The 11,267-nt window shown below is 56.9% G+C and overlaps 1 protein-coding gene across 1 annotated transcript in view; it reads right to left on the bottom strand.

Annotated features, from left to right (window-relative positions):
* Nucleotides 1-6,260: 6,260 nt before the first annotated feature.
* The window catches only part of TAB1 (TGF-beta activated kinase 1 (MAP3K7) binding protein 1), a gene marked incomplete at its 5' end in the record, with an annotated part of 24,787 nt that continues 19,780 nt past the window's right edge, over nt 6,261-11,267 (bottom strand). Inside the window, 3 exons of the mRNA XM_079714906.1 lie at nt 6,261-6,718; nt 8,309-8,471; nt 9,464-9,686. Of these exons, the coding sequence (XP_079571032.1) occupies nt 6,511-6,718; nt 8,309-8,471; nt 9,464-9,686 (594 nt within the window). The 3' untranslated portion in view covers nt 6,261-6,510. The remainder of the gene's footprint in view (nt 6,719-8,308; nt 8,472-9,463; nt 9,687-11,267) is intronic.

Genomic DNA, 11,267 nt, shown 5'->3' with positions numbered 1-11,267 from the left:
GCACAGACCACCATTAGCTTATCCATTCACCCACTGAGGGATGTTTGGGTTGTTTCTGCCTTTTGGCTGTTATAAGCAATGCTGCTATGAACATTTGTGTATAAATTCTCTGTGGACATGTTTCCATATCCTGGGAGTGGAATTGCTCGGTCATATGGTAAAGGCTGGTTCTGTTTGTCCTTTTTACTTACTTATTTACCAAAGTTCTAGATACACTGTCAAAGAGACGACTGCTTCCTCAGGGTGTGTTAGGACAGACACTTGATCTTGCTGAAAGGAGGCTTGGGGGGGCACTTGCTGGGGATCCCCCCCATGTCAGTATTTTTGGGACTTTGTTCTTGGGAGGATTTGAATCTCCAGAGAGGACCTTCAGTGTCCTGCCTGGAGGGTAAAGGCCTGGCTGTCGCTGGGAGCAGGACAGGAGACAAGGGTGGGACCCCAGACTCAGAAGCCCCTGACTCTCAGCTCCCTGTTTTCAGTACAATGCCCCTATCCCCAGGCCAGGGACCCCTGGTTTACCATCGCCAGAGAATGCCTCTGGTTTCCTGCTGGGGTGGGGGAGGGTGACTACCTAGCAGCTCTGGGAGGGGATTTGGGGGTCTGACTGCTCCTTATTTCACCCCCATCCATTATCCCCACTTGGGGCTGCCAGCTCAGGCTGAGTCCTTGGTGGTTCTGTGGGGTAAATCATGCTGGGGCTTAGCTGCCACCCTGCTTGACTGGCATGTGGCTTTTGAGTCCTTTAAGTCAGCCGCCACTCTACATTTACTTTCCAGCTTCAAAATTGCACTGATTTGCCTCCTATCCTGCTTGCCCCATCCTCATGGGTTTATACTTTTTTTTTTTCTGGCTGTGCCACACATCTTGTGGAACCTTAGTCCCCAACTAGGGATTGAACCCAGGTCCTCTGCTTTCAAGCGCAGAGTCCTAACCACTGGACCGCCAGGGAATCCTATACCTTAAAAAAAAGAAAAAGAGAATCAATTCCTTTCTGTAGTCTTCATGGGGCTTTAGGAGCAGAAGACGTTTGGCGCACGTGTTTAGTCTGCCACCTTTAGGGAGGCTGTCAGGATACGACTAGCCTGGAAGCCCATATCCTTCAGAAGTACGCCAGCCCCCACTCCGGGGAGCTTCTGAACCCATCAGCCGGAAGCGGTCCCCAGCTCAGCCTGGGTCTCGGGGCCTATTCGGGCTGGAGCTCCAGGTGCTGGTTTATCTTCTCTCCAGGGCAGGAGTCTTAACTGGGTCATTTGACTCCCTCCTCTCTCTCCACCCTCCCACCCACAACCTCTGGCTCAGGCCTGCACACCGATGGCACTCAGCGTGTTTTGTCGCTAGACAGAGGAAAAAGGGAAGGGCACACGGGAAAGAAGACACAGCTGGGCAAAGGCTCGGAGCTGCCGAGTGAGAAGTGTGAGGGGACATTCCTCTGCTTTCATCTCCTGATCTCCCCCTACCTGCTCTTGAACCCTTCTTGGATCTTCTTCCTGGGCCTGAGACCCCAGGAGTGCTTGGAAGTTCAGGAAGGCTGGGGCCAGGACCTCAACTGCAGGCCACCCCACTAGAGGGAACTGAGGCCCTGCTGGTCCCTGCGAGGCAGGGCCGACCTCATTAGGTGCTACAGACACAGAGCCTCAGGGGTTGGGACCTCCTGGGAAGGACTGGCGCAGCAACACTCCCTGCCACCCCACCACTGCCCGACTCTCCTCCCAGATCCCTGTCACCTGCTCTGTCAGCCCAGCCCCACTCCCTGCTAAAATGTGCACCGTCTCCTCCAGGACTCTCGAGAAAGAATGGCCCGACCCCCATGGTGACCCCAGGCCCCCTGCGGCCACCCACCCCCCAGGCCCTCCACACCCTAGGCCTGTGCTCCTGCTTTTCTGGCCGCCTGGAGCTGCCTTCTCTTCCTTCCTCCCCCATATGATCACTACTGCTCCATCAAGATGCAAGCCCACTTCCTCCAGGCAACCTTCCAGGAGCCCCTGAGTCTTGGTCAGGGGTAGCCCCAGCCTGTGAGCTCTGCCAGGACAGGGCTGTGGCTGATTCCCGCCTGGTCTGAAGTTGAGGGCCAAGTCCCAGTGTTGGGAAAGGCTTGGTACCTCCCTTGTCCCCAATCCAGCAGATAAGTCAGACCAGGTGACAAAATTCCAGTGTGACCTTTGATCTCAGAGGGTCCTTGTGAAAGATTCCCTCATACACCCAGGAGAGTCAGGACGTGTTAAACTAGCATTGAGAGATTGCTGTCAAATCCCAGCTCTCAGGCCTGGAAGGGCCTTTGAAAATCATGAGGAAACACTGTGGGGCATAGAGAAAAGTCCCGAGTTCAAATTCCTGCTCCTGTGTGATCTTGGGCACCTGGCTTATTTTCTCTGAGTCTTGGCTTCCTTACGTCTATAGTGGGGTCACTGACATCTGCTCCTTGCGGAGTTGTTAACTATCACGTGAGATCACGTCAGGTACATGCCTGGTACGTGGTTACAACTCATTAAATGATAGGTGTGGGGTTTTTGTTTTCACAAAAAGCTGAACTGTAAACCTTCATTTTGAGATGAGACAGGGATCAGAGAGCTTTTGGGCCTCATCCAAGGCCACTCAGGGACACACAGACGTAGGACTCACAGAAGCACCAAATCACGGAAGGGCACACGGAGGGGGCAGGAGGGCTGAAGCCATTCAGCTCGGCCTTTAGTCAGGAACTCCAGGAGCACGTGGTCTTGTGAGATTCCAGACTCGGGGGGCCTCCCTCTGGAGGCTGTGATTTGTGAGTGCAGGGTAGGGCCAAGGAATCTGTATTTTCAACAACTACCCCCCACCCCCGTCATTGGCACATGACTCTGACGTGCACCCAGGCTGGGCCTGCAGCTCAACGCTTCCGGCTCCATCAGACGCTGTGGAGGCAGCTCTGCTCACACGCCATAAAGATAGGAATCTCCCACCTCCCATAGGCAGCCCCTTCCGACGTTTAACAACTCACACGCTATTAGAAAGTTCTTTCCGATCCTGAGCAGAAATCCGTCTCCTGATCACTCTGCGCGAACTCCTTCACCTGTCTGTGCTTTATTTCCTCATCTCCAAAGTGGGAACTAACAACAGGACCCAGTGAACCTTCAGACACAAATCCCTGCCTGGTGGCACTGGGGGGCATGTGGGGGGTGACCACCGTGAGGGCCTCTCTCAGGAGTTAATGCCTTGCAAGTTCCCATCTGGCACATAGCAGTTAGCGGGTTTTATAGGGTCACCTGGGCCCCTCCACCTGGGTCCTGCTGGGTTCCCTGCGATGGGCTGAGACCTACAAACCTATAGGACTGACATGGAGCACTTCCTGAAGCATCAATTTACTTGACAATAAGTAATTTTAAATATTATTTTTGAAAAAAATGTTGCTTTTATACTAAAACAAACATGAGATTATTGTGGATTTGACTGTAGAATTCACCTAGATATTCAAAATAGGTTATGAGACATCTAATTGCTTACAAACTTCCAAACTCTGGGGGTACTGGGGTGGGAGTTTTCTACAGGATAAAGATGTTTCCTGTAGGAAAGTTCCAGAAGTTCTTCTCTGGGCAGTGCACCTACCGACGTTCACCTGACGTGTCTTCGACCTGCCCAGGGGCTGTGCAGGGTCCAGGGTGGAGGGGCGGGGGGAGAGGGGTAAGCACACGAAGGACTCCAATGCAGCAGGTGCCTCGAGGCAGGACGCAGGAGCTCTGGAAGGTTCTTGAGCTCAGCACCATCTGGGCAAAGGGCAGGCTTTGCTGAAGTGACAATTGCAAGAGGGTGCGGAAACAGGCAGGGGCTCTGGCCTTGAGGCAATGGGTGGGGCCCTGAGGCCCACCCTGGCCGAGGCCCACCCTGGCCCTGGCCCACCAAGTGACCTGGGAGAACAGGGGCTGGATGAGCCAGCTGGTCCACACAGCCTGAAGGCAGGGGTGTCTCGGAGGCAGGAATGGAGTCCCTGAGCTGGTGTCAATACTCCTCAAAGCCGGCTGCCAGACACTGTGCCCCTCCTTGAGGAGGCTGCACGCCCAGGCTCATGGAAATGCCCTTCTTTGCTCTGGGCTGACATCACCTCTGTGTGGGAAAAAAGCGCATGCTCGTGCCGAGCCCGTCAGGATTGGCAGGGATCTGTGTCCTTGTTTGGCTTCAAAGCAGGGGGCCCAGAAAGAAGAATCATTAAAGATGCCCTTGCTGGAGGAAACGTTTGGGAGCCCGGTTGACAGCCTCCCTCTGGGCTTCTCCGAGAAGAGGCAATAACCACACCCACGGCCCAGCGTCTGGGTTCCCAGGGGAAGTGGCAAGTAGCACCTGCTACACGCAAGGCCCAGGCAGACTCTTCCTTATACATGACTTTACAGTGTTAGAGGGACAAGGTCTTAAGTCCCGTAAAGCAGGAAGAGGCGCTTTGTGGACTAGTATTCATAGAATATCCTCCACGCAGACGAAACCAAAACCAGGCCAAGGAACCTTCTCAAGGTCTACTAACCAGTGGGGAGTGGGAGTGGGAGGACTGGGTCCTGGTGACCCGCAGCCCTGCCAGCCACACCACACTCACACGCCGAGAACCGGCCTTGTCTTCAGGAAGAGGAGGAGCTGGCACGCAGCAGGGGAGAACTGTCACCCTCTCCAGATGTGCAGGGACCTGGGGGGATGCTGAGCAACCCAGCGCTCTCCCCTCAGGCTGTGAGTTGGCAGCACCGGCCCGGTCCAGAGGCCAGGTTCGCATCCTGGCTCTGCCACTCCCCGGCCTGGTGAGCTGGCGCTTCCAGCTGCTGAGCGGGGCCGGAGGCGGCAGCCACCTCCCAGGGCCGCCGCGAGCTACACGAGACACCCGTAGAAGACTATTAACACCACGACACATTATACCACCCTTTATTATCTCTTTACTGCCGTAAAAAAGTGATTCTATCTCTAGAGACCAAACAGCATACAGAGACATTCTCGGAAGAGAATCCCTTCGTGCCCAAGCCTCTGTGACTGATTTTAAATCTGATCACCTGCACAACGGAGATGGCTTCGTAGTGGAAGGGGGTCAAGGCCCTCTGCTGAGATCTGCTTTTCCTCTGCTCATGCCGCGGCTCCCCTCGGAAACGGGCACCACAATGGGCCCTGCCCTGCCACAGGAAAACATATTCCTGGACCACAGGGAGAACAGGGAACCTCGAACTGGTCTTTGACTTTTCAGAGTCCAAGCACACTGGAGGCCATGCACAGCGGCCAGTCCCCGGTGAGCTGTGTCTGGGGCATCATGGGGCAGGAGGCTGGGCACCGGTGGGGGGGTGTTGGCAAGAACCCAGGGGGGCCTCAGAGACTGACAAGAAAGTTTGAGTTCTGCTCCACCACTGACTGTGCGACTTGGACAAGGTGTGAGTCTCCTGAGCCTGCTTCCTCCTCTGAAAATACAAAGGGCAATTCCAGGTGACAGCCCTGGTGGCACCCCTTCCCCACTGAAGGCAGTGAACATGCATGAAATGGTCTAACGGAGGGCCTGGGCTGTCCTGATCCCGACCCTAAGTGTCTGTAAACACAGTGCACGTCTCCAAAGCCCTCGACCACCCAGAGCAGCAGGTCTCCAGGAGCCTCTTCCCTTTTGGAACCTTTCTCCACTGTTCTCTGTTTCCAGTGAGCCCCGAGGCCTGGCCTAAGACCTGTCTGTTACCGTGGAGCTGGCAGAGACTCACAGTCAGTGGTTAAGACTGCAGTCTTAGCAGCTCCCACCCTGGGGCCCTCCCCAGCTCCAGCGGGGAAAAGCAGAGCAGAACTGGCTCACCCCGATTCAGGGCCTTGCCGCTCCCGGAGGGGCCTGACAAGGGCGGCCCCTGCCCCCACTCAGGCCGGGCACACCTCCCCTCTTCATCCGGCCCTGGGGAGCCAGCCTTGCCCAGCCTGCCCACTCTGGTGGGCTCCAGAACCAGTGCTCCTCTTGGACCAGTTCTCTCCGGTTCCTTTCCACCTTACTGCCCCCTCTGCAGCCATCCCAGTGCCCCTGGGCCCAAGGAGGCCTAGGGATGGGGCCCAGGGACGGGTGCAGGCCTCGAAGGTGCAGACACCAACTGGGGTTCCACTCTGGAGGCCGGCTGGAGACGAAAGGCGGGAACCACCCCCCAGGGGCGAGGGGGCGCTAGCAGTGGCCACAGGCTCCTCCAGGGTAGGTGGTGGCGGGAAGGGGGTGGCCTTGGGAAAGCAGTGGCTGCCACTCGGGGGGCTCGTGGACTGCCGCACTTGTGCCCCTTGTTCTGAGAAACAGCAATGGTCGTGGCTGAGGCTGCCCGGAGGACTGCCTCCGGCCCCTGTGCAGCCGCCGTGACAAGGGGTCCGGTCTGCGCTGGTGCACTGAGAGAACGTTCTCTACAGCACCGCAGACTGTGGAGCGAGAGTACGACGCAGGCTGAGCACCAGGCCCCCGCTGGCCCCTGGGGCACAGGCAAACGGCAGGAAAAGGCCCGTCCTGCCCAGAGCTGGGCCCCGTCCCCAGGCAAGGTCCTGCTCGGGCTGCACTCCGCGGCCGGGCTACGGCGCCATCACCACACTCTGCTCGCCGTGGTCCACGCTCCAGAGGCGGTAGAACTCCGCAAAGTCCACGTAAGGCTCGACGCGGCCATCCTCGCCGGGTGGGAGCGAGTGGGCGGGCCGGGAGCGGAAAAGGCCCCCGTCAGAGCTGGAGCTGCTGCTCTGGGTGTGCGTGTTGGTGGACTGCAGGGTCAGGGTCGGGCTCTGGCTGGGAGCACAACGGGGGAAAATCAGTCGTGGGCCGTGGCGTCTGGCCAGCCCCTCAGGGCACAGGCCACAGAGGCAACCACAAGAGCCAGCCGGCCAGATGTTCTTCGGGGCAGAGGAAAAGTCAAATGTATTTTTGAAGCTCTAGCTACATGTGGCTCTTTAAATTAACTGGAATGAAATAAAATGGACCCCTCACTTCAGTGCTCAGTAATCACGTGTGGCTAGTGGCTACTGCGTAGGATGCAGAACTTGCCACCCGCAGAGCGGCGCCGAGCTGGGCGCCATCCACTCTGACTTCTCCAAATCCATCCCAGACCAAACCCCACTGGTCACAGGCAGGCCAGGGCTCTTCTCCCGGAAAACCTCCTTACTCTCTCCTACTCGTTCCTCTCGCAAGCTGGGTGGGGACGGGCCCCCCATGTTCCCAGAGCTCCCCAGGCACCCACCCTCTGCCACACAGCCTGTAACATCTGGGAATTACCTGCTAATCCACTGTCCTGCACACTCCCAGCACTCAGAGCTGGGCCTGCCCAGCAGCGGGGTGGGGGGGCAAGTAAGCTCTGACGCAGGATGGAGGGACCCAGGGAGCTGGAGGCACAGAAGAATGGCTGGTTCTCCTGCCTGGCCTGGGATGGCTGCTACATGCCCTGCCTTTGTGGACACAGCTGGTGGCTCCTCTGAGCAGCCCTGCAGGGGTGGGGAGGCCACCCGTACAACGCTCAGGATGCCCATCACTCAGCTGCCTGGCAGGCCCCTCCAGCCCACAGGGGTGGCGGCAGCAGTGGTGGCAGCGGCAGCAGCCTGGGGGCAGGGAGAAGGAAAGGCCCCCTGCGAGGCACAGGGAAACCTTCCTGGTGGCCCTTCCAACCGGCCAGATCCTGAGTGGGCTGGGTGGGGCACCTCTTATTATTCTGCGCAGGGCTGGAATGTGGAAACCAGAGCCCAGCCCCCTGGTGTGGCAGGTGGGGGTACATTCCCCAGATGTGGAGGGGGCAGGGCAGACACCAGACCTGTCAGGCAGGTCTGCCAGGAGTGAGGAGGGGGCCTGCCCACCACACCCCCAGGTTCCAGACCCCCTGCTGCCTCCACCCCTCCCCCAGCCTGAAACTAGAGAACTCGCTTCAAAGCTAAAATCAGACGCTTTAGTCAGAGAGCACTGGCTCTCATAAGCCGGCACAGGCCAAACAATGTCCCACAAGCACAGATACCATGGGGAAGGCCCCCCAAATCACACATTCCAAGACGGGAGAAGAGAAAAGAACAAGAGGACAACCTTCCCATTAAATGAAAACGAATACATGGCACCTGCAAGAAGAAATGAGCAGTAGGCTGCCAGCATGAGCTGCCTGTCTCTACCCCCTCCCTTCCGGCTTCAAGGAGCTGCTGGAACCTGCAGTCCCGCCTGGGAGGCTAGGGAGGCCTCCCCAGGGATGGAACTGGGGGATTTGAGACCCCAGCACATCTCAGGGCGTCTCATCCAAGGTTCCTCAGGCACAGGACGTGGCCCTACGGCCACTCCTGTCCAGGGACCCAGGGCTGTGCCCAGGAAGCAGGCCTGAGATGGCCGGGGCTGGGGGTGGCCGCTTACTTGGTGAGGGTGGGAGTGGCTTCGTCCAGGGTGGAGGCGCTGTGGGCCCCGTTGACTAGCTGGCCCTGGGAGGGCATGACGAGGGACAGGGTCACGCTGGTTTTGCTGGTGCTCTGGGCGCTTGAGTAAGGCACGGATACGGGGTACACGCGTCCTCCTGCAGCTTTGGGAGGAAGAGAGTGGTGGGCTACCGGGCGCGGCTCGGGGGGACCCTGGGGTGGCAGCAACAGGGCCGCTCCAGGGCCTGAGAAGGTAGGCGGTGGCCCGGCTCGGATCCCCTAGCTTGCCCCTCTGCCCCTTAGGACAGCGAAGGAGTATCTGTGGCAGAGACTCTTCTGGGCCAGGCAGGGGCCTCCTCTCAGCAGCAAAGCACTGCTGGTGCTCAAAGCAGGAAGAGAAGTGCTGAGCTGCCTCAACGAAAGGGTTACTGCCTGGCTTCCCACGGTGCTTTAACCCAAGGGCTAAGTATGCTCCTAGTTGAGGTTGGCCCAACAAAAATACGGTTGCAATAACAAGCTAGAGAAACTCCAGTAACCCCGGTGTCCGTGGGAGAACAAATCCATCTGATGCTTGAGTGCTAGGGCTTGCTTGTTTGAAAAAAAGAAAAAGAAATGCAGCCCCCAGGAACTGATGGTCTTGACACTAAAGCAGCACTGGGAGGGAGAACAAAAGAATAATTCTTCCTGGGCAACATGATTTAGAATTAAAAAGGTAGAGAGTAAAGCGTCTCTCCCTCAACTCTGACATGCCCAACCTCAGCTAGGTCCCTTCCTTCTAGGGCCTCAGTTTCCTTTCTGTAAAAGGGTTGTTAATGAGGACGAAAGGAAATATGCGGGCGAGGTGGCTGGCGCACAGCAGGCACTGAGCCCGCAGCTGCCGCTGTCCCCGCGATGTGGCCCGTGGTGCTGCAAAGTGCTTCCCGCGCACTCAGGTCTTTCAAAGGAGGCCAGGGCAGGTGGTACTGTCCTCATTTCACAGACAAAAAGGGAAAAATAAGCACAGCTCAGACAGCTTTAAAGTCAGGGCCTGGCCTGGAGCTGCTCAAAGCCAGGCCTCACGACTCCACTCGGCCCCAGACAGCAAGGCCCGTGGCCTCTGCTGCTCTGCCCCACTCCAGCCCCGATGGCCTCCGGCACAGGCTTGCAGCACACATACCTGGGGCGGGGGCGGGGGCGGCCTGGCTCATCTCTCCCAGGGGGTAGCCGAAGTTCCGCACCAGCAGGGTCATGTCCTCGTGCCTCGGGCAGAACTTGGCACGCTCCCCGCCACTGGCGAAGGTGTCACTGTGGATGCGCTTCACCCGGTCCACCACGGCCTGGGCCACTGCATCCAGGGAAGTCTGCTTGGCGAACTCCGTGTCGATCATGGCGGCGATCTCCTGGAGGCAAGGGGAGCACAAACCCGGTGAGGAACCGAGGGGGCCCAGGGAGTGTAGGCCACACCTTCACAGCCGAATCAGGACACTTAGGGGTCGCCAGCCAAGCAAGTGGACGGCCCCACCAGCCAAGCCTGCAACCTGAGCTTCTCAAGGTATACAGGATAATTCTTTTGGAACTTTCTCATTAGAAAAGGTGTGACCTTGTGATTTCTCTGATTTTTGGCTTCCACACACCAAAAAAATGGGGGATAATATCCACCTGACGGCATTACAGTGAGGATTAAATAACATAATGGATGTGAGGGCACTTCGGAGACCACTAAAAAGCTCAGTACAAATTGTCATTATTATTCAGCTTTCTTTCCTGGAACAAACTTATTGTAGGAGATGATATGTCGATTTTGTCAGAAATTGAGGATACAGGATGAAGAGAGGGTCCCTGCCCTCAGAGAAGTCCACTGTCCAGTGTATTCTAGAACCCAGTAGAAGCCACTGGACAGTCTTATCGCGAAGAGCAAAGAAAGGAAAAAAAAATCGCATTTATCGTAAGATAAAAAATATAAACACAAAATCCTCTACATGATGGCTGGCTGCAGTCTCTTGCAGGTAGGAGGGCAGGGGCAGGTAACAGGAAATGACCTGGGCCCGGTCCGGGGGGCTCAGCTCCAGCACTGACCAGCTTTGTCACCTCAGGCAAGACCCTGAACTCTGTGAGCCCCAAGTTCCCTAGCTTGACATGGCAGTGAGCCCCTGCCCCTACTATGTTATAAGGCTACTGGAAGGAATGAGATAAAATAGATGAAAAACCTTGAACACAGGTATTAGGAGACAATTAGGCACCTAAGACTTTCCCTCATTATTTTTAATTAGGACAGAGCAGAAAAGGTTACCTTCTCACCAGAATCACAGATGGAAGGAGAAACACAAGCTGAACTTCTCTGACTGACCCAGCAAGCCCAGGTCAGGTAAAGGCAGCTTCCCTTCAAGATCATCCTCGATGTGACTGCCTCCAAGTCCTACTTTAGTGACGACCATCTGACACGTGCATTCCAAGGTGTAGGAAAAAGCAGCAGCTCCCCCTGGCTGAGAACCTATGTCTACCACGCCCAGCCTTCATCACAACCCCACAAAGGTAGATGTCATCATCCCCATCTCAGAAACAAGGATTGAACTGTATATCATCTGCAGCTCAAAGAGGGAAGCGAAAGAGGCAGTGGAGCCTGGGCGGGCTGCACGACTCCTTGGCCAGCGCTCTATGTACCAGGCCGCGCCCCTGCTGGGCTTTCCTCCGCGGCCCACCCGGGCCCTTCCCAGACAGTCTCCAGAGCCACGTGTGCCTGTGGAAATTCATTTCCCTCACCCTCTTCCCTTAGGCTTTGCTCAGGGCCCTGGGAACTGACACTGCTTCAAGCCCAGATGAGCAAAGCTTTTGGGTAGGATGGGTGTTCTCGGAACTCTGGGCTTTTTCTTCCCCCAACTTTGAACCCAGAGAAGATGTCTGGTGAAAGCATGTGAGAATCAGAGCTCTGGAGAGCATGACACCCTGCAGGCTGGCCAGCCATGCTCTGCTTGGGCCCAGCT

This window comes from Hyperoodon ampullatus, assembly GCF_949752795.1.
Source record: "Hyperoodon ampullatus genome assembly, chromosome: 11".
Classification (NCBI taxonomy): domain Eukaryota; kingdom Metazoa; phylum Chordata; class Mammalia; order Artiodactyla; family Ziphiidae; genus Hyperoodon; species Hyperoodon ampullatus.
This window is presented reverse-complemented; position numbering and strand designations above follow the sequence as displayed.